Source organism: Acanthochromis polyacanthus, chromosome 11, assembly GCF_021347895.1.
Source record: "Acanthochromis polyacanthus isolate Apoly-LR-REF ecotype Palm Island chromosome 11, KAUST_Apoly_ChrSc, whole genome shotgun sequence".
Lineage (NCBI taxonomy): Eukaryota > Metazoa > Chordata > Actinopteri > Pomacentridae > Acanthochromis > Acanthochromis polyacanthus.
The window spans coordinates 38,548,013-38,571,219 of record NC_067123.1 but is presented as its reverse complement, the minus strand read 5'-3'; the positions used below and the strand labels follow the sequence as shown (position 1 = coordinate 38,571,219).

The 23,207-nt window shown below is 41.0% G+C and overlaps 2 protein-coding genes across 2 annotated transcripts in view; both read right to left on the bottom strand.

Annotated features, from left to right (window-relative positions):
• rps5 (ribosomal protein S5) overlaps nucleotides 1-23,207 on the bottom strand; it is a 256,311-nt gene that overhangs the window by 120,268 nt on the left and 112,836 nt on the right. The gene's annotated exons all lie outside the window — the stretch shown is intronic.
• On the bottom strand, nucleotides 5,157-13,376 carry LOC110964829 (transmembrane protein 42). Its single transcript, XM_022213669.2, has 3 exons — nucleotides 13,037-13,376; nucleotides 10,945-11,091; nucleotides 5,157-10,740 (listed from the first exon to the last, which is right to left on the bottom strand). The coding sequence occupies exons 1-3, from the start codon at nucleotides 13,211-13,213 to the stop codon at nucleotides 10,594-10,596; spliced, it is 471 nt and encodes a 156-aa protein (XP_022069361.1). The 5' UTR covers nucleotides 13,214-13,376; the 3' UTR covers nucleotides 5,157-10,593.

Here is a 23,207-nt window from a genome sequence, read left to right as displayed (position 1 = left end):
TTCGGCTTTTAAATGTTTTTAAAAACCGTTGCCGTTATGTGGAGATGCAGCAGGTTTACACATACAGAACACCAGCTTTCTTCTTCTTCTTTTTTCTCAGATGTTCGTTCTGTTCTCTGTGGTCCGGTGTGGATAATGTTTGTTGCACTTACTGTGGACCACATTATGCTTTATTTCTTCTTTTTTTTGACTGTGGTATTTGTTTAAAGGGGAATGAAATAAAACTGTATGAATATGACACGACTTTTGGTGAAGATTTGTGGATGTTTTATAGACGGTTAACCTTTTGGAATGAAATGAGTGAGAAATGTGTTTGTTTCACTCTTAAAATCAAAGATGCAAATAAAATTAAAGCTGCAAGCAGCGATGGACGGGTCCTCGCATCCACGCTGGTCGGCGAATCCATGCACGTCCACCAGGTGGCACTGTGACTGAGAGTGTGTGCTGGCCTCTGAATCACATCTGGACCAGAGTTTAATCACACGTAAAATTTCAGCCAGATTGGAGCATGTTCAGACTAGTTATACAGCATTTCCTGCCCATCCACCACCAGGTGGCGCTGTAACTCAGTGTATTTCAAACAGTGGATGTGATGAGGGCTGGACTCTGATCACTCATGAAAAGTTTCAGGCTGATTTGATCATGTAGAGGCCAGTTATACAGCATTTATTGTCCCTCCAAAAGGTGGCGCTGCAACTGAGAGTGTCTGTTGGCCTGTAGATGTGATCAGGATTGGATTGTGATCACACATGGAAAGTTTGAGGCAGATTGGAGCATGCAGAGGAGAGTTATACAGCAGTTGTTGTTTCATGGCGAAGCATCAAAACTCTAATGGTCGCCATGGCCACGCCATTTGGCTTCTGGTTAAACTTTTGATAACTTTTCCAAACCAAGTCCTGCTGTGTGGACTGACAAAATTTCAGGTCTCCTGGAATTATCCCCAAGGAGGTATTAACTCTCAAAAATGAGAAAAATCATCAAAAATCTCACAATTAATCCAAGATGGCCGACTTCCTGTTGGGTTTAGGACATGGCTCCAAGAGGCTTTTTTGTGCGTCCTGATGTGCTCTATAAGCCTCCCAAATTTCATGGATGTAGGTGAAACGTGCTGGGGGGGCTGTTTGTTAAAAATACTGTAGGGGGCGCTATAGCATGTGCAGTGCCGAGATGCATACAGTGTTGTTCCTTGGGTCAATGGTGATGTGTGTGGTAATTTTTGTGAGCATTGGAGTATTCCTAACCTGTCAGAAAGGGCTTTGTTTTTCATGGCGATATTTGGTTGCTACGGCAACAGCGTTGCATGAACTGTCACACCCTTCACAGTGTGTGATTGTCAAGAGGTGAAGACTCGACTGACCAATTTCCAGCATGATATCACCAAGTTTGGGGCCATTGTACCTGAAAATATAAGGCCTTAAACTTACTATTACCAACAGGTGGCGCTATGACTTTTTCAAAATTTATGAGTGTGGATGTGTTCAGACTGGACCTGGTATCCAGCATGTGAAGTCTGAGGCAGATAGGATGTTGTTCAGCTGAGATATGAATCGTTAAATTTTCATGGCGAAACATCGAAATTGGTTTGGCCGCCACAGACACGCCCTTTGATGACAAGTCACCATTTTCACTGGGATGCATCATCAATGTGTTTAGGCTGTTGTCACTGCATTTGAAGTGAATATGATCAACCGGGTAACAATAGGGCATGAAAGTGTAAAAGATGTCTATTTCCTGAAACCACAAGGTGGCGCTATGACTGTCAATGAATATCCCTATGTGGATGACATCAGGACAGGACTGTCATCATACATGTAAAGTTTCAGGCAGATTGGAGCATGTTGAGAAGAATTAGACACCAATTCCTGTTTCATGGCGAAGGATCAGTTGTTTGAGGCTCCGCCATGGCCACACCTTTTGGCTTCTGGTTGAGTTTTTGATAACTTTTCATCAGAAAGGTCTGGTGCATGTACTGGCCAAATTTCAGTTCTCTCAGACTTATCCACTAGGAGCTATAAATTTTGACAAATGTACAGCAAATTCAAGATGGCCGACTTCCTGTTGGGTTTAGGGTGTGGCTGTGATTGACTTTTTGGTGTGTCCTGATGTGGTGCATATGCCCACCAAATATTGTAGCTGTAAATAAAACATTGTGGAAGTTGGCCTAATGACCACTGTTTCAATTTTGCAGGTGGCGCTATAGAGCCATTTTTCCACACATATGCGCAACTCCCATAAAATATCAAATTTTTCGCCAGTCCTGATGTGCACGCCAAATTTCACGCGTTTTGGTTCATGATAAGGCCGCCAAAAAGGCAAGTCATTTCCCGAGGAGCGATTAAGTTTGAAAAATTTACAGCAAATTGAAGATGGCCGACTTCCTGTTGGGTTTAGGGCGTGGCTGTAATTGACTTTTTGGTGTGTCCAGATGTTCTGCATATGCCCACCAAATATTGTAGCTGTACATGAAACATTGTGGCAGTTGGCCTAATGACTACTTTTTCAACTTTGCAGGTGGCGCTATAGAGCCATTTTGGCACGCACATGCGCAACTCCCATAAAATATCAAATTTTTCGCCAGTCCTGATGTGCATGCCAAATTTCACGCGTTTTGGAGTATGATAAGGCCGCCAAAAAGCCAATTTACTTTACGGGAGAAAAAAAAAAAAAAAAAAAAAAAATAATAATAAACCCTAGGGTTTCAATAGGGTCCTTGGCACCGCTGGTGCCTTGGACAGTCGGTGCCCTGGCACCGCCTGTCCTTCGCACCCTCGGTGCTCGGACCCTAAATATAGAAATAATTGATACTAAAGTGCCAAAAAATACTCAAGCTACGGCTTGAATGTCAGCAGGAAACCACTCTGGACCTTTGCATGTGCATAGCTGCTGATGACATGAAATGTCCTCTTAGATACTAGGGCTGGACCCAAATATCCGGATATTCGTTCACGATGGCACTATCCGGATATTAATTTGGTATCCGAATATTCGCCCCCCCACCCCCCGTCAGACATTACCGGGCGGAAGGAATATGCCGCGTTACTGTCTTCCCTCCGCCTTCGGCCCACATCGGCAATTATCGGCTCATCTCATCATGTGATCACATAAACATATACACATATGTCTATGTGATCACTCCCTCCTCCCCCCAGACGAAAATATTCGGAGCTTGTCTCTTCCCTGCGCCTTCTGCCCACTTCGGCTCATCCCGCCGTGTTCTTCGGCTCATTTCGGCTCCTCCATTCGTGTTTGTAAACACCACCCGAATGGCTGGCCGGGTTGCTGCCGACTCTGAAGTCACGCTTCACGTCGTTGCATAAACACAAGACAAGATGCCGAAGACCTCTGCTGAAGACAAAACGAAGGCAACGAAGGTCGGTTTACACTGGGTTCAATCTGTCATCAGGAAATGTTGGCCAGAACTTTCTAAAAATGAAAAAGGATCCGAATTTTTGGGTGCATTTCCTTGAAAACGACCGATTCGTGGATTATATACCGACTTCAAGACATGTTTTGGAAAAAAAAGTTTACTGGTTTGTGTCGTCTGGATGTCCAAGGTTGGATTATGGCCGTTTTTTGTGGAATATTTTCATCTGTGTGTAATAATGAACCCGGAAATGTGAGTCGCGCTGTGTACGTTGAAGCCGTGTATAGAGAACGGATGGATGGATATTCGTTGTTTGTAGGACAAATGTGTTTATATTATCCGCTGTGGTAATCACATCTGAAAGTGGTTTATACCGGCGGATTCATGAGAATCTAAGCTTTCCATCGGCGTATAGTGTTTGTATAATCGCATTTGCAGCCTTCGGACATTCTTTAAATTCCTATGCAAATTAGTAAGTGTACCGCCGGCGGTACACTGAAGTTTAACGGGTTAAAAATGCTCGAGTTTCCGCTGCAAACTCCCAGCGCAAACTATATACTCCCAGTCCCACTTGACTTCTCGCTCAGCTTTTGCCTCCAGCATAAGCCCCGCCCACAAAAAACGTCACAATGTTTGTAAACAAATAAAGGGTCTATTGTCCCCATCAGACGCCATGGTCTCTCCGACGGGCAGCTTCACTCTTCAGCCCAATGACACGGTCAAGTATAACGCTGTGCGGACGCGTTCATATGATTGGCTGAACAGTACACCCACCCCCACATGGGGTGAGTTTTTGTGATTGGCTGAAAGGAGGGAGACATCTGATTGGCTACAGAAACTTCCGTGTTGAAAAAAATGCATTTGTGGATCGAGCTGACGGCAGAGCAGTCTCAAAAAAGATTCACACACGAAAGCAGTTTGTGAATGCAGAAATACATTTGTGAACTTTCTGAATTTATTTGTGGATTGCAGTTTACATTTGTGAATCCCAGTTCACATGTGTGAATTCTTCTGTGTGCATTTGTGGATTGCAGTTTACATTTGTGAATCCCAGTTCACATGTGTGAATTCTTCTGTGTGCATTTGTGGATTGCAGTTTACATTTGCGAATTCTTCTGTGTGCATTTGTGAATTATGAGACTGTTCTAACTCCATACCTCCGTCGGACGTTACGGGGCGGAACGAATATTCGGATATTCATCTTTAATAGGGCCCGAATATTCGGAGGCCAGAAACCACTATTCGGGCCAGCCATATTAGATACCCTGGAATACGATGAAGCTGAAGCATGTCAAAGAGGACATAAAGCATTATGGAATCAGCTGAATTTTTTGTTGTGTTTAGTTTATTCTTCAGGTAGTATAACTTTAGTGGCACCAGGCATTGAAATGAACAAGAAATTGAAGAAAACAAGGATGGTCTGATCATTATTTCCATGACAGTATTTATCCTGCGTTGCACAAACATGCTCTTATCGTCACACAACTTCATGAAGTTGAATTGAGTTTTGTTTTTGCCAGTGGTGTTTAAAGGAAGCGAGCTGCTCAAACGGAGCATAAAGCTCCCTGTATAAGTACTGTAGACCATCTTCAGGCTAACGCTAGCAGCTCCATTAACTCCTACAAGCATTCATTAGACTTTACAGTCTGAATGCAGAGAGGACATTGAGCTAAATGGGACTCTGCTTACGGCACCAAAACGCAGTCCTTCACATCTAATTCAATTTAACTGGAAGCAGAAAAGCTTCAGATCCTCTCACGGAAACACAAAACCTGATTGACGGAGCTGGGAGTCTTGTTTGTCAGATGAGATGTTTATTTAATAATTTAACAGTGCTTCTCCTCTCGTCGGAGATGGCGATTTTACACATCTTTTCAAGTGGTTCCTATTAACAGAACATATTTACACTTTTACAAATGTTTGCTTCGCACAATCCGTAAGACCATTTATGAATTATTCGTACTGGAGCACAGAGAGTCTAATCAAACTGTCTCGATTCGTGTTAAAAATTGAACATAATGGAAAAATTTGTCTGTGCAGCAGCCTTCAGATTAAAGTGATGACTGAGCTGCAAAATTTAAGAGTAGGAATGCAACAAACTAATGCAAAATCAGTCTATTTTCCATTAGCGCTGAGCTCCTCTTATTAAATATTCAAACTCTTTAACACCGAACAAAGACTGTTCTCTTCTAACAATCAAAACTGATGAATTTAGTTGTTTTCTTGCAGCACAGCGCATTAACTGGTCGATGTGACGACGCACCTCGTCAGGTCAAGATAATGTTCTAGTGGGTTTCTAATCTCTCTGTCTACAGTTTATGTGCACACAGGCAGAAGTACATCACACTCAATGCCATGCTGCCATCACAGAGCTGTAGTTGTGGCTATTGCAGAAGCTCTGACTGATTATGTTACAGTGAAAGTGGGTTCAAGGGTCGATGGTTTCCCCTCTTATCATGCCGTTAACTGGAGAAAAGCCAGGCACCGAAAAGTGTTAAAAAAGCAAAGATTAAAGGTAGGTTAGAGGAACATTTACTTTCTTGCCAAGAGCTAAAAGATAGCACCACTCAAGTTTGTGTGGTAGTGAAGCTAAAACCAACAACCAGTTAGCTTAGCATAAAACCTGTAAATGGAAGAAACGTCTGGCTTGGCTCTATGTGAAAGGCCAACACCAAAGCCCACTAACATTTCAAATCACATTATGTATTTAATCTTCACCAAAGATCAAGTGTATGAAGTTCGAGTCGTGATTTTATGTCTTGGCTAGTTTGTTGATGATTGGAGTTCTGTCTTCCTGCTGTGGGTGTTTCCAGGATTCCAGGTCCTTGAGGTCTATGGAGATCCAAAATTAAAGGAAACTAATTCAGAATGACATGAAATTTGTCCTAAATTGATTGAAAATGATCCAATTTCTGAGTCAATAATTGCCTAAACCTACAGAAAGAATGGCTCTGAACAGAAACCAGATTCAGTGTTCCGACCACAACAACTGGATGGATGTAAAACCAATCTGGCGTCAGCCCCGAGCAGATCCCAGATGTGTCCGTTAGTTGCACTGATGAATCCCAGAGCTAACCCTAACCCAGAAACGATGGAAAGCGTACACCAATAAGTGACAAATCTGGACCCATCTCAATGGACCCCAAGGACCTGGAACCCCAGAAACACCCAAAGGCAAAATTCTGATCATCAACAAAGTCACTGTAGATGAAGAACCAGACAGTCCCGAGGAGGTTTTATTCAGATTCTGTTGATTCTAAACAGACTGTCTGGCATCTGATACCGCCAAGAAATATGATGCTTTCAATTGGGGTCGTGGTCACCATGGACTGCATCCTTTGAAAGACACAAGATCACCAGTTGCTCCCGTCCTTACACTTACATCTCATTCACATCTAGCAGAGTTGACAACCAAAACTGAGAGTCAAGACTAAAACTGAAACTGTAAGTCACTTTGACAGTACAGGGCAAGAAGTTGTGATGGTCATTTGTTTTTGCTGTATCAAATATAAAACCAGAGTTCAGCTTTTGGAGTCCATTGTCTTCTTAAAAAAACAACCGTTACTGGTGCATTAAGTCCACCTGTGATGGGTCGGGCCATGAAGGATCCACCTGTTGGACCATTTGTTGCCCAGAAACAGACAAATGCATTTCCAGTCTGCCTTTAAAGTGACCCTCTAAATTTGACCACCTTTGTTTTGCTGCTGTCACTTATTTGGAGTTTGATTGTAGCCTTACAAGGATGCAGCCCCTAACTCGGGACTCGATATAGTTTTTGCGATGTCAGACCATTCTGTAGTGCTGATAAAAAGCTGTATAGAATGGTCTGACTGCACCTCATTTCCAACCTTGTTATATAATTTCTTTGAACCAGTCACAACAGTTTTGTTTGGTGCTTAGCCCAAGGTAGAGCGATGGTGTCCCCTGAAAAAAGCGACGAAGGAAACTACTTTGGTTGAACAGTTGTATGTGGGAAGGCCAAAGACTTTCGTAGGGTTGCGTTATTGTGTGGTTGAAAGCCTTTCATCGTCAAACTACTCCTTTAAGTCTCTTCCTTTCGTCACATCTCTTCTGTTAGCTCTTAAGTTGTGCTACTGCTGTTGATATCCACAAATAAATATAGCACTAGTTTTTTTTCTACACATTTTTGTATAGGTTAATCAATAAAATAATGACACGCAATGTGTTAAATAGCAATAGAGATGTTGGCAGGTGGATTTTGCCCCCTTTACCCAGAGGTAAGCTAGCTGCTTCCAGCGTTAAAGCAAAGCTAACCGGCAGCTAGCTCCAGCTACTAGCAGAAGAGTGGTAATATGTTTCTCAGCTAACTCTTGACAAAAAAGTAAAGCTAATTTCCTCAAAAAAATTTCTTTATGCAAAACACCCGGGATACTGAAACGTGGAGGCACAAATAACAGAAGTCATATGCTGCTGCGTTTACAGCCCTGCTATGAAACATCACTCAGCTGGCCTTTAACATGAGAGCCTACAGCAGATTATAATCACATTTTCACTGCGGTCACATTAATAGGGATGCATGTAAATCACATGATACAAAACCTGCACAGCAGCAGTTGGAAGGACATCTGATATATATTTGTGCGTTGCTGCTGTGGGATATTACAGACAGGTAATATAGCTACCATTATGCATTTATAGTATGATATGTATCCAAACAACAGCAAAGTGTGATCTGAAAACACCGTTCAGTAAAGCAGCCTTTGTTGTCATGCTCAGGCAAACACCTGTATACTGACTTATACTAGCAGGAACGTCCTTCTAGAAGCACATATCGACATGTTCTGTCCTCGTTTCTTGACAGCTCCCGCTCCATTCCACGCATCACAGTGTTATAACGTTATTGCGACCTCGCTGACAGATCCAGGGATGTTGAGGGAAGCTTTCAACGAAGAGCCCCGAGGAACGGTGAGCAATGGATTATTATTCATGACGCGCAACAGAATAATGTAAGATCGCAAATGCACATAAAGCTCAACGGGCGATCACGAGACTGTGTGATGGTGGACAGACAGCGATGGCCACCCAGGTCACGAGGTTAATGAAGCGCTTCACGGGGCCGTCAGACGCTCCCAGGATGCTTTGGTGTGATTTATCCGAGTTCAGGCCTTGGTGGGAACATGCACACATTTATCATGGAATGGAAGATCAGCTGCCTCTGAGTGTGTCATGCTCATGTCATGAGGTTAAGGTTCAGGCTATCGAGAAAGGCAAACGAAAACAAAACCCAGGCAGCGAGCACACTCGTACCAGGGACGAGCCTTTCAGCGCTACATTAGAAGGATTATTACTTGTGAAGACGTGAGTACACTTGGTTAGCTAAGTGCTTGAGTTAAAACATCGCCTTGAGCATGCATAATATGCAATGTCAGTGTAGGATGTTTACAGTGAGTGTCGTCGTAGTGTAAGTACATGTGGAATTTAAAGAAAGCTTTGGGGGATACAGTAAATAACTCACAGGCTGACTGATGGTGGCATCATGCACACACAAAACTCAAACATTAAACTTCAGCTCAGTCATTATGCACACAAGTTCCCAAATTATATATTTGTTGTATAATCTGGCTCCTCCTTTAAAGGAATAGTTCCACATTTAGTGACTATTTCCTGTTTGCAGAGAATCAGGTGGAAAGATTGATATCATGTTCATACAGTAAGTGAGACCACTAGATAGCTTACGGCGCTTTTCCACTAGCACCGACTCGGTTTGTGAGGTTTTCCATCAGGATGTAGAACCTGGTACCAGATGCTATTTTAGTACTGACTGGGCAGGGGTTCCAGGCGAGCTGGGTGGAGCCGATAATGTGACATCTACAGAGTGCTGGCCACTGATTGGACAAGGAGTGACGACACACCAGACCTGTACCATGGACGAATGAAGAGGTCGAGACTTTTCTTACTTTGGTGGTGGGCCAAAGAATACAGAGGGAGCTGGACGGTGGGACTCGCAACCAGAAAGTATATCACGAGGTCTTTGAGCGGATGGCCACCCACGGATACAGCAGGACAATGAAGCAGTGTCAGGAGAAGCTGAAAAAGCTCCAAAGTGACTATCGGCCCATCAAGGACCACAACGGCCGGAGTGGATCAAACCGGGGGCGTTGGAAGAGGTTTAGCCAAATGGACGCCATTTACGGCACTCGACTCCACTGCTGCATTATTGGAGACCATGTTCGAGGATGGTGAGTGTTTTGTGACTCCACCCATGATGAGGTGGTACTCAACTGTAATGGAAAATGACCTAAAGTGAGTAGAGTCGAGTAGGTGCTAGTGGAAAAGTGCTATTAGCTAGCATAAAGACTGGAGACCGGAGGAACCAGATTGCACCAAAGAGAGAAGAACAAAAAGTTGTGGTTTATTAAGGGGATTTCAAGATAAACGTAACCACACTTCTCTCAGTTAGTGAATAGCCACACATGTAGTCCACCAGAAAACCATGCTGTCAGTTTTACAAGTTTTTTCAGGGGTTATTTTTTGGACAGACTAAACAAAGAAGACCAAGTAAGCTTTATAGGTGCATCAAAGTGGACTCTCCCATTTCCAGTCTTTATGCTAAGCTAGGCTAACTAGCAGACATGGACATTAGTCTCAATCTTCTCCTCAAATTCTCAACAAGACAACAAATATTTCACAAAATGTCAAACTATTCTTCTAAACCTCTTCGCTTCTTTCCCATTGTTCTCTTAGCTCATGAGTTGTTGTGCTGTTGTTGTTGTTGACTGTTTTCCCAAAAATAACTTAAAGCTAGAATTGTTTTTGCTTCTTTGTAAGCCTGTGGACAAAAGATGAGTTTAGAGCTTCTGGGAGGCTGGACCCAGGCATCCTTCAGACCGTCTCCACTATCCACTGTAGCTGTGCCATGGCCGGACTGGCTGGAAGCCAACATCTCCTCTGATTTTAGAACAAGGCTGCAGCTGAGCCAGCAGGGTTTTACAGTCTGCACGGCCACAAACCGCAACCTGAGGGGTAGATACTGACTCCAAATTGAGCGTTTCGACTGGTGTTTAGTTAAATACATGAAACTGGGAATAATTTCTTTTACTTTCTGTGTTATTTAGCTGTAATTTGAAGGATTAGTGTTGAAGTTAAGGAACAAAAGTGCATTAAATACAGTCGCTGTTTCTCAGATTTCAGTATATTTTGTCTCTTTGTGGAATCAAAGGAGATGTTTGCTGGTACACACCACAGTCAGCTAGTGGAGACCACACATATTATTCGTCCTTCTTGGCGACAGCATTCTGTTGTCCGTCCTGCGGTGAAACCCTCTGAAGTACCAGCAGACCAGAGAAGGTCAGAGAGATCCCGACCCACCACAATGCGATCTGGGCTTCCCCGAAGATCAGCTGGCCCAGGAACGCCTGCAGGATTCAAGATGAGCGCAAAATTAACCAAAAAGTCATTTAATATGAAGAGAAACAAGGAAGAAGGATAACTCCTCTGAATATAGTCCAACCTATTTTCTAAAATAAGCCATCTTATATAAGGAACAAAGGACGTAAGGTCACTGTGAAATGATTTCCACCCTCAGCAGACTGGAGGAAGTCGGAGATGCTGCTACTTACGGAAGATACGAAGTTGGAGGCAGTGGTGGTCACAGTGGTTCGGGTGGAGGACGAGGAATACCTGAGAGCTTTGGCGAGGAACGTCCACATCACAGCGTTGCAGGTGAAGAGCAGCCCGCCACACAGCAGCCTCAGAGGAATATGGAGCTGAAAGCCAGAGCAGATGGGGCTCGTGTTAACCGCAAAGATGATGACTCGCTGCATTTCACGGGCAGCTAGCCAACATGTGCACCTGCAAAGCTGATTCATATAAAGAGAGGATCTTCAGCAGCCATTGATGAAGTGGTGGAAGCCTCATATGCAGTACCATAGATACAGATTTATGAATGATCTGTGTGTTGTAGTGTTTGATCTGGTAATAATATGCTGCTGCTTGGGCCCAGTAATGCCCAAAGTTAGCTCTTGCTTCTCCTCTGAAGGAGTTACAAGCTTCAGCAGCTGAAATGGGAGAGACTGAAAGAAATGGCACAGCACAGTTTAAAACAAGCCAGCGAGGACTCATCAACACTTTAACATCAGCAAAGCAAGGTGATGAAGCATCGCTCATATTTAGTCTGAACCTCCTCATACAGTCTGATGTGACTCATGCAGCACATTAACAGACTTTGCATCCACTTTGCATCCACCAGCAATCATAATTTCCTCTTTTAAATGCGGTCACAGCTGCATGCAGATATTTATGACATGATATCACACAAGCGTGCCCAAAAACACCAACATACTAACACTGCAGCAATGCATACAAAACACACGTTATTCTGCTGCTCAGTTCTCAAACTAAATATGTCGCCTTTTATTCTAATATAGCTGAGAAACTTCCATCATGGCTTCTTGTAGTTTTGAGTTGTTTTGTTCAGACATGAGGTTTAAAGATAGATGTTGATTACGTTGATCTTTAACCCTCCTGTTGTCTTCATTTACGGACATGAAAAAATATTGTTTCCTTGTCGGAAAAAAATCCCAAAATTCAGCAAAAAAAATCCCAAAATTTCTGAAAATTTGCAAAACCTTCAGGGAAAAAATTCCAGTAAATCATTAAAAGTTTCCCTTAGAAGTTTTTATTTAAAAAATCACCCAATTTTAACAAGAAAATTCTTATAAATATTTAAAAACAATTTTAAAAATCTTCCCAAAAAATCCTAAAAAGTATCTAAAGTGATTACATATATATCAGTAAAACTTCTAATATTTTCTTTAAGAACAAAAATTCACAAAAAATCAACCGAAATCCAGCGGAATTTTTTAGGGAATGTTCTGAAAGAAAACATTAAAACTTTTACTGATATATGTGTAATCACTTTAGATATTTTTAGGATTTTTTTTGGAAATTTTTATTCATTTTTTCAATATATTTACAAGAATTTTCTTGCCAAATTTGGGGGATTTTTTTAAAATAAAACTTTTAAGGAATTATTAGAATTTTCTTCCCGAAGGTTTTGCAAATTTTCAGAAATTTGTGGAATATTTTTGCTGAATTTTTGGATTTTTTACAGACAAGGAAACAATATTTTTAGGTGCTGTAAATGAGGACAACAGGAGGGTTAAACACTGAGACTCAAACTGAAAATGGATTGAAGGTGCAGATGTGATACCGATTGTCTGGAGGAGACTTCTACTCCATAGAATGCCCTCTATGTAGTATTAGTATTATGTGTATTAGTAGTACTCAGCAACAGTACTGAATACTGCTCTGAAGCATAACTCCAGCTTTCCATGTTCATTCAACCAAAACAAATCTAAACAAACAGCTGCGTGCAGATGTTTCTGACATCACCGTGACGTATGAGGACAGCGTGAAGGTCACACCAGAACCCCCTTGACCCCCTTCAACACATCAACCTTTCTCCCGTGACGAGATGCGTCAAAATAACGCGATAGCTCACACCGGCACGAGCTGCAGTGTCCTTCATCACGCGGACGCGGCACGAGAGGCGCTCCTCCGTGGGATGCTGCCGGTGGTGCTGATGCTGAGGGAGGCGGGGATCGCCCCCCAACTTCCCCCGGTGAGAAACCACCCGTGCAGGCTGCATCACCTCCCCGCCTCTCCTCACCCCTCCGTTAATTATTCACTTTAACTGCGGCGGTGCCTCACCCGGTCACACGCGGTAGTTTCGTCCGCCTGTCTGAATTTCCGCTGCTCTCCCCACGTCCGGAGTCCGGTTTCACAGACTCCCTTCAGGTAGTCGGCTCCGAGGGACAGCTTGGCCGACGACGAGGCCACGGCGCCGAGGAATCCCGCCAGCAGTGCATAGAAAACTCCCGGGAACATGGTGGCTATGAGGACAGCCGAGGCTCATTCTCCTCTGCTCTCTACATGTCTGATGCTGCTGCTCCGGGATCAGCTGCTCCTCTCTCCTCTCTCCGTCTCCCTGCACTTTCCACCCGCAGCCGTCCGGCGGCAGTCACACAACACATGGTCAAGCCCCCGGTGCATTCTGGGAAACGTAGTCAGATGTAACCTTCCTTAAAGCAGCAATGAGCCTCCAAACATACTGGAAACACGACAAATGACGTTTATGAGGCAGTTTAACCCTCCCGTCGTTCTGTGGGTTAAATTGAACCGTTTTAGAGTTTGAAAATGTGGAAAAATAAATGTATTTTCACAGTGAAACTTCTGATGTCTACATTCTCAACATTAAAGAACATTCACATAAAAATCAACCAAAATCCAACGAAATTCTCTGGATTTTGGTTGATTTTTATGTGAATATTCTTAAAGAAAATATTAGAAGTTTTTCTGATATATGTATATAATCATTTTTAGATATTTTTAGGATTTTTTGGAAGATTTTTACTCAATTTCTAAAAATATTTACAAGAACTTTCTTGCTGAATTTGGCAAATTTTTATTTATTTTTTTACAAAACTTTTAAGAGAAATTGTAAAGGAATTTGTGGAATTTTCTTCCTGATGGTTTTGCAAATTTAAATCTTTAAAATGCGGAAAAAATGATCACTTAACATATTTTGGGGATTTTTTTGGAAGATTTTTACTTTTTTTTTTTTAAATATAAGAATCTTTTGGGCAAACTTTTAAGGAATTATTGGAATTTTCTTCCTGAAAGTTTTGCAAATTTAAAATGTTAAAAAAAAAAAATTCACAGTGAAACGTCTGATGTCCACATTTTCAACATTTTTGGGAATTTTTTGAACATTTTTTGGTGGAAAAAATAAATGTTAAAAGTGTTTAAGAACATTCTCATAAAAACCAACGAAAATCCAGCGAAATTCTCTGGATTTTGGTTGATTATTTTGTGAGATAATATTAGAAGTTTTACTGATATATACATAATCACTTTAGATATTTTTAGGATTTTTTTTTGAAGATTTTTACTCTTTTAAAAAAAAAAAATTCCAAGAATTTTCTTGCCAAATTTGGGGGATTTAAAAAAAAAAAAAAAAAAAAACTTTCAAGGAATTGTTGGGATTTTCTTCCTGAAATTTTCAGAATTTTGGGGAATTTTTTTGTTGGATTATTGGATTTTTTTTCCAGACAAGGAAACAGTATTTTTTGATGCCAGTAAATGAAGACAACAGGAGGGTTAACGACTTTAATATCCATTCTGATCAAGGTTGACTTCTCTCATATTGTTCTCCTGCTATTAATAGGTTTATTAGAGGATGATCAATACTAATGTGATGTCCTTGAGAGAGTAAAATTTAGTCCAGTTGGTCCAGACTGCAGGGAGGACACGTTTCCCTTCAGAATACCGATGAGCTGCAGGATGAAGGTTTACATTAAAATACAATGAGTCTGTCACAGAGGTGGAACCACAACTCTTCTACTTATCATAGACAGGAAGTGGAGAATTAACCAGAGTGTTCATAAAGACACCAGATGTCCACGTCTCCACCAGGTCCAGCAGCTGATTGTTTGGTTGTAGATGGAGAGACGATAAAGAGACGATTTTTTCAGCGTTGGGCTTGACTTTATTAATACATTAAAGGTTCTCAGTGGGGATAGAAGCATGAATTAATGTTGCAGTAGAGTCTGGTCCAATTAAGGATCTTTATGCTTGAAAAATGGACACACCTTCTCATTCAGTGCTTTTTATTTTTGTAGATTAATACTGAACATTAACACTTTTTTTAAATTTACAACATAATTCTGTATGTTTTCTTTTATAGTTTTGATGTCTTCAGTATCAATCTCCAGTCTTTACATATAATCATAATAATTTTCTATAACAAATTCCAGAAAGTCACATTCTGCTCTACTTAGTTCTGAGCAGTTTTGAGAAACTTTGGCTTTGTAGTCGTGCAGAATTTCTCAATCCTCCCTGGAAAATTACATCACTTCTTCTTGATAATTTCCTCTGAACCACATTTCTCTTCTGGCCAGCAGATGCCTCCAGTGTGCTTCAGACTAACACATCTAACACATCCTGCTGCGGGTATAAATCATCGACTTGAAAACCTGCATGTCGTCGGCGACAATTAACTGGAAATACAACCTGCTTCTCCCGTTGATGACTTGTTGCCACTCGTCCGTGTCGCCTTTCCATCCTGACATTTGTGAGCAATAAAATTTTAATTAGCACATAAAGAAGTCATTATCACCGCTTTCACTGCGTGTGTGTCGAGTTAAGTTATGAAGGGATTAGAAGAAAGAGTGCTTGAAGGGAATTAAAGGCACAAAAAACAGGGAAGATAAAACTTGGAGCCAATAACAGTGCAGGCTGTTTGTGTTTTCCTGTTGTGTGTGAAAGAGGGTATTAGAGCGACGGTGCAGAGGAGAAGTGAGGTGTCCTCTGCCGTGATCTCTGCTCACTCCGTTACATTTCGACATCGTTATCGTCCTGGAGCTTCTGCTTAGTAGAAAAAGTTCAAGTGGAGCCATTAGCTGTTGAGTCCTCGCTGCGAGTTTTCAGCCTGAAGCTCCTCTGACGAACACGAGTGTCGAGCTAAAGCGCTAATTGGGGTCCTCCTGCTCCTCTTCAATTGAGCGATAATTGAGCCCATAGAGAGCTTCCTTGACACTTTTTGCTTCAGGTCTGTCACTTCCTCCTTGTATCTTTGTCCACCTTTAGTGCTCTGAGGTGATCTGATAATGATAAAAAAACCAAAACTAAATCTATCCTCAAACTGTAGGGCTCATTAGTGTAATGACTTTAACAATGACCTTTAACTCTGGCAGTTACTTGAAGACTAAAATAGGTTTTGACGAAATTCAATCAGAAAAAAAAAATGTTCATGGGTCCGTCTTCTCTTTTTTTCTTTTATATTTTACTTTTTCATAAGTATTAGACCTCTGGTGCTTTGACAGCTGCCTGGTAAAATTGAACTTTTGGCTATTTTTGGTCGTGAGTTTCATTATTTTTTAACGCACACATCCTGCAGCTGCACAACGGCGACGATCTAATGAAAATAAAAAAGAAGAAATAATACTTTCACACTTCTGTCTTGTTTCCAATTATTCTTCTTTCACTTCCTGCGGTACATAGACAATAAAAGAACAAGACGTCAGTGTTTGGGGATTCTTTTTTGTGAATTAAATTGCTTCCAAGAACTGACTGTCTGGTTATTAGTGGGGCGCAGTTTCAAATTAAAACAAAGCTCATGTTATTTTTGTGCCTTTGATTGATTTTAAATTGAATTTGGCATTCAGTTGTAGCTACCTTCGGTCTATTTGTACTTTGTTTGTCCACCAACAACAAGAAAGTTTATTAATTTCCGTTTCAAAGGCTATTAAAAGACAACTTAGTTTGCAAATGACTTAAACTACTGAATTGAACCAGTCTCAGTGATTTTGGTGAATGAAATACACTTCATTTGATTGCACTTCTTTGACTATGTCGCCTTAGGATCTGGAAATGATTAGGAGAATATTTCATTGTTTTAATTTTATAGAATTGGAAGTAATATCTATTTTTATTTTATGATTTCAGTTAGTTTATGAGAATAATTGAATTGCTTGTTTTATATTTTATGTTGTATTTTTCGTGATTTCTATTTTTGGGAATTGTCTTATTTTTTTAGGGACCCCAGGAAGAATAGTCGTCACCATGGTGACAACTAGTGGGGATCCAATAAACAATAAACAATAATTAATAGAAAGCAACAAATGTTAAAGACTGACAGTTACAGGTACAAGCTGTTTGGATGCTGTTAAAATCCAACACAAACAACGGACGCACAGTGTGTAGCTGCACAGATTTTTTTTATTTTTTCCCCATATTTTGCCCACTTAGTCGGCTCCATTGCCTTCAGAAGTGAACCACTCACCTCCCATGAAAAATAGATGTGATTACAAACCAGACTTTGCCGCATGCTGTTCTCAAAGGTTTGCTGCCGTCACAATGCTGGAGTTGGCTTGACTTGGACAAGTTCTGTAGCTCAGTCAGACAGGAAAAATAGTGAAAACCGCAAACCTCACACAGAGGTAATAAGTTTGCAAGTGCAGCACTGAAGCACCTTCAGATGATGCATCGACTGACTGACGTGTAATCACTGAGTGTAGTTCCTCTTAATGAGACATGAAAACCCTGAAAACATGATTTGTTGAGCTTTGGGAGGGTCTCAAAAATACTGGAAATAGGCTATTTTTGCAATAAATTTGTATTTGTTATAATCCATTTGTAAAATGAGGCTGTTGTTGATGGATGATGCATGCATTCTGACAACGTTAGAAACTTTAAAACAGCAGAAAGACAACACTGCACTTTCCTTAATGCAAACTGCAGTGAAACAAAACAGAAGCAGCTACTTTTAACATGTTTTCTTAGTCAAATGCTTTGGAATATAATTATTAATAGTATCTAAATCAAGTGGGTCAACATATAACTGAGGGACTTTTTGTATCATAGTTGATATTTCTGCTGTTTTCAGGCCTAAAACCAACATGGCCGCCTATAACCAAACACCACATGGTATTTTTAAACAAAGATTCTTCTAAATATTATATATACAGTTGAGTAAAATTGAAACTGAAAGTTATTTATAAAGATATTGTAGTAAACCTGTTGACTACTTTATATTAAATAAGTCAGAAAGCCTTGGAGTCTTCCAGTCTTTTCTTCAGGAGGAAATGACATCATGTGGAGCAGGTCATGTGATCTGGAATTAACACACTTCCTTGAGAGGTGTTTTTGTGATGGGGAACTTAGTAGAAAGTGATTTCTCAGACACAGATACAATTTGTTGTTTTCCAGAAAGAAATGTGATATATTACCAAAATACAAATATCTGTCATGATTATCGCAACTCACCAAAAAGAACACGATCAAAACAAGTTCTGAATCAGCTCATGTTATTATTGTTTGGCTAATTAGAAGGTGTTTTTTATTTATTTGGGACGGTTATTTCGTTGACATTTTTTGTGATATTCAGTCATTTTTTATTAATAAGTGATTGTTTCCATAATAAATAATGATGGAATTTGTAAAAACATGATCATAATGAGCACACAAAACATTATTTTAATAAAAATGTATGCCAGATATATCCCATGGACTTCAGATTTCTCTCAGTTATATATTGATCCAAGTCTTTCATAAACATTCCATGTCAAATAACCTGTTTCTGATCATGAAAAGCTGAAAATAAATGAGCTCCTTTAAGCTTAGCTGAACAAAGTGACTTCCTTTAAAGCTGCTGACTTGCTGTGTGAAGGTTTTTCTGTACTATATATCATGTACTCAGATGGCGTTGTGGAGGATGAAATGCTGTGGTATGTTTGTGTTGATTTACTGGTCTTAAGTACCTTTATTGTTCCAGGGGTCCTGACCTTCAGAGTGGAAGCTGGCAACAGAGGATTTCTACAGCTTCCCTCCTCATCCTCAGCCATCAGAAAGCCTCATGAATATGCAGCAACCAGCGAGGTAAGAGGCAGCAAACAGACACATACAGTCGAATATTTACTCCAGAAAGTCCTCCGCTGTGCTCTCAGCTTCTCCCTCCTCTTTCTGTCAGTGTAACACACAACTGCACATGGAAACACTCACACTCAGGGGACTGACCTTGTCAGCAGACAGGGTCAATAGCCCCCCTCCAGTCCATTAAGCAGTTATTGGCGAGGTTTCTGCTCTTTGTGAATAATGCAGGCTGTTGTGCGAGCATATGCAAGCTTTTGGCAAGTCAAGCATGTTATTCATACAATCTGCACTGAGCTGAGCAGCTCAGTGTGATGTGAAAATAATCAGAAACACAGTTTTGCCCAACTTGATCACAAATTTCAAGACGACATTAGAGCAAAAACCAAAGTTAGACTCGACCGTGTTCAGTTCATGCAGCCGACAGAGAACGCTGAGCTTATTTACACGTCAAACAAGCTGCTTTCCGCAAAGAGACGTTTCCCGGAGCCGTTTTAGCCGCAGACAGAGTTTGGAACGAGCAGATAAAATGTTCCCAAAACAAACAGGCTCCAGATAATCTCAGTTCCCATGGTGGCCAGGAACAATTAGGCCAGGTGAAATGCTAATCTAGTCCAGCTGCTCTTTGCAGCGTCAGCAGAGAGCAGAAACAAAAGCAGAGGAGGCGTGTCCCCGTACATTATCATCTGTTGGGAGACAGAAATATGCCGATTGTGTCTATAATGTAGTGCAGTGTTTTTTGGGTACGATGTGCTAAAAGTAAAAGATGGTATCACTGTCACTGAGGTCAGCAGATCAGGCTTTACTGGTGGTGCCAAAGACTAAAAAGAAATCAAGAGGGGATCATGCTTTTTCTGCGGCTGCTCCTAGATTGTGGAATGAGCTCCCACTACATATTAGACTGGCAGACTCTCTCTCTGCTTTTAAATCTCTTTTAAAAACACATTTTTTTAACTTGGCGTATGGCTCAGCTTAGAGCTGGCTTTTATTGTACAACCTGTGTTTTATGTTGTATTTTTATACTCACACTATTTTATTTATATTTTAGTTATTTTATTTAGTTTTAACATGTACAGCACTTTGGTCGACAGTGTTGTTTTTTAAAAGTGCTTTAGAAATAAAATTGATTGATTGATATAATTATGGCAAATGCTACTAGACTGACAACCAGAGTTAAAACGTGTATAAAATCCATAATGATGAATAGTCTAGTCATGACTGATGTTTTGATGATGTGGTGTGTGTCTGTGGAGGGAACATGTAACACAACCTGTAACTTTAGTGTGAAGATAAATGCTTTGTATGAAATGATATGTGGAGGACTCAAAACATAACGGTGTCAACTTAAAGCAACATAACTTTTAAAAGACGGGTATCAGAAACGTAACAATACATAAAGGTACGATAGGCATGAAATGTGTCTCAGAATAATCAGGCAAAGTCTGAACATGTTCTCTGTGAAACATGCCCTAATAATAACCTAATGTCCTTTGTAAAGTGCGACCTGATGGTGAAATATGATAACCTGACGTCACGATCTGATTTAGGAAAGTAGAACGGTGTCAAAACTGTCACTCCTATCATATGCCTTAAAGGTGTAGAAAAATGACCAACTCTCTGCTGTTTCTTGAGGTGTCATCCGCTAAGAACTACTCCTAAACCGAGCCGAGTCGAGCTGAGCCGAGTCGGTGCTAGTGGAAAAGCGCCTTTAGTTCAGACTTCATCATTGTCGGCACACAAAGGCGTGATTGGCAGAGCAGCGGATATCTGTGGGATGAGCTCACACATTCAAGTCCTGATACGATCGCTGATGAAATGCACCAGTTCTTATTCAAATCCTGACGGCTGGATCCGAAACGAACCAGAGCTTTCCCAGTAACCTTTCAAAGCGCACACTGACTAAGCAACGATGATCTCTCCGACACGCTGCATCCACGTCCTGCCACTCACCGCCGTCGCCTTTGAGACGCCAGGAGCCATTAGAAAGTATGAAAAATGTTTGGAAAGTCAATCCATTAGAACTAAGAGACGAGGACGTGTGCTGAGGGAGGACTTCTTCTTCTTCACCACTTTATCTTTAAAGCTGAGTCTCAGGCTTTTCCTGCGCTGAGCCTCGCTATCTATCATCGTTATTCTCTGAAAGGCTGTCATACATCTGAATGCCAAATGTGCCGGACCGCAGCACGCTTTGATCCGCTGCGCTTGCTCAAAATTTCGCTGCCGCCACATCCTCCGATTACCTAATGACACCACTTCTCAGCCAAAAGTGTGCGAACACTCAAGCATTACACTCATTACCCGTCAGTGTTGATTCTCTCACCCCAAAACAAACACTCTTTGAACACGATTTTGGCTGCTGGGATTTGCTCCCGTTCAGTCACAAGAGCATTAGCGAGGTTAGCAGCTAATGCGAGGCCTGGCTCGGAGTCAGCGTTCCAGTTAATCCCAGAGATAGTGGATGGGGTTGAGGTCAGGGGTCGGCCAAAAACACAAAACACTGGAAAAAGCATTTTTTTTATGGAGCAGCCATTATCACGGCGAAACAAGAAAGAGACGAACACACAGCTGGAAGTGGACGGTTTGCTAATATATCCATGTGTGCTTTTGGATTCGGTCGTGTTCTTTTTTAGTTTGACATTTTGTGAAACGCTCTCGGTGACTTTCTTGGCCAGAGTTTGATGATGTTGAAACCGCTCTCATATCTGCACCGAGCAGCCAGGGAATGTTTGGCTCAGTTTAACGCTGAACCAGATGTGAGAATAATAATCCTCTGATCAAACCCTTCTGCTCTGAAGCCACGCGTCTTACTTCCCAAAATGTCAGAAACTGTTGCTTTGCAAAATGCAGCAAAACCGTGGATGAGAAGATGTCAACAGAAACATGCACGTTTTTTAGAAACAGCTTCTATGGATTCTGAGCTTGAACATGCATGAAGTGCCTCAGAGTGATTAACATTTAGAAAACATCTTTACGTAGCGTTTTGTATAAACCACAGAGTTGTTTCATTAAATTCATTCATCAGACTTTTGTGAGTGAACATCTTCAGGGTCCTTCACTGACGATTCATGATGCATGTCTAAAATAATTCAGTGACGACAGATTTACGTGAATCTGATCGGATTTAGTTGCTGTTTATATCTTTTAACAGCTCAATTTGGAGAGAAAAGGCAAGACGGGACGCATGATTTTTATCGTGTGAGCTGACCAGTCGGTACAAACTAACCAGAATTTTTGTGTGTAAAATTATGCACAAGACATCCAGAATATTTACACTTGCTGCAATGGTTCAGTGTTATTTGATGTACAGAATAACTGTACGTCATCACGGTGAACTAAATTCAGTTCGATACAAACACACATCAGTGTTGGAGAGTAGTTTGGTATAACAAATACACCAACAAATCCAGAAGTTAACTTTAGTTTTTATTGCTTATGTTAAAAAAATGACAACAAAACTGTGGGTTAATTTTACATTTTCAACAAAGTGAACACAAGTTTAAAAGCTAACCGTGTCATAGCTGATGGAGAACAACTGGTGCACTGATGAGTGGAGTTTATGCCGTGTAATTTAGTGTAGAAATTAATCCACTTATTATTACCTCCACCAAGGAGGTCATGCGATCGGGTCCGTTAATTTATTTGTCTGTCTGTGTGCGTGTCTGTGGACAGGATTTCTCGGAAACTGCTTGTCGGATCTTCATGAAATTTTCACCAGAGGTGGATCTTGGCCCAGGGAAGACTCCATTCAAATTTTGTGTTGATCCGGATAAGGATCTTCCCTTGGCGGAGGTCAGAAATTGCTCTTGTTTGAATCATGTGATGCGTAGAACTAAAGGAGTCTCATCGTGGTTAAGGTCATGTACCATTACTGCTAGTGCCTATGAAGAGCAGATCTGCTTTGTAATAATGTAGAGTCGTGTCCTCATACAGCCGGTCTGTAGTAATAGCATTGCTTGCTGCATTTCTCAGTAGCATTGTGTAAGAGCACCATTTTTGGAATCAAGTAGCTTTTCAATAGCAAAGTTCTTTTATTAATCAAGTAGTGCAGTAGCGTCCACACAAGTGAGATTGTTTTCTGTACATTTCTGAAGTGACGGTGGAGTTTCAGTGCAATCTGAAATTAAACTAAGGGTCATGATGTTATCACTATATACAGACATACATGTGTAGCATGACGTAGACTATACTTAAAGGTGGATGTAATCACTGTGACGTCACCCACTGGTTATTAGTGGACTATAATGTTTAAAAGCTTAAAGTGCAGCATTCGGCAGCTGCTGCCTTTTGAAGCTTAATGGATGTAACTGGAGAGCTTATATAAGGTGATACAGTGGCAACATATCAAGCACAAGTTAGCCCTGTCCTAAAAGTTCCATACCATGCTTTATCGTCACTTTTACTCTAAGTGGGACAATAATTTTAAAATTAACATCACGCTGTGTTAAAAAAGCCC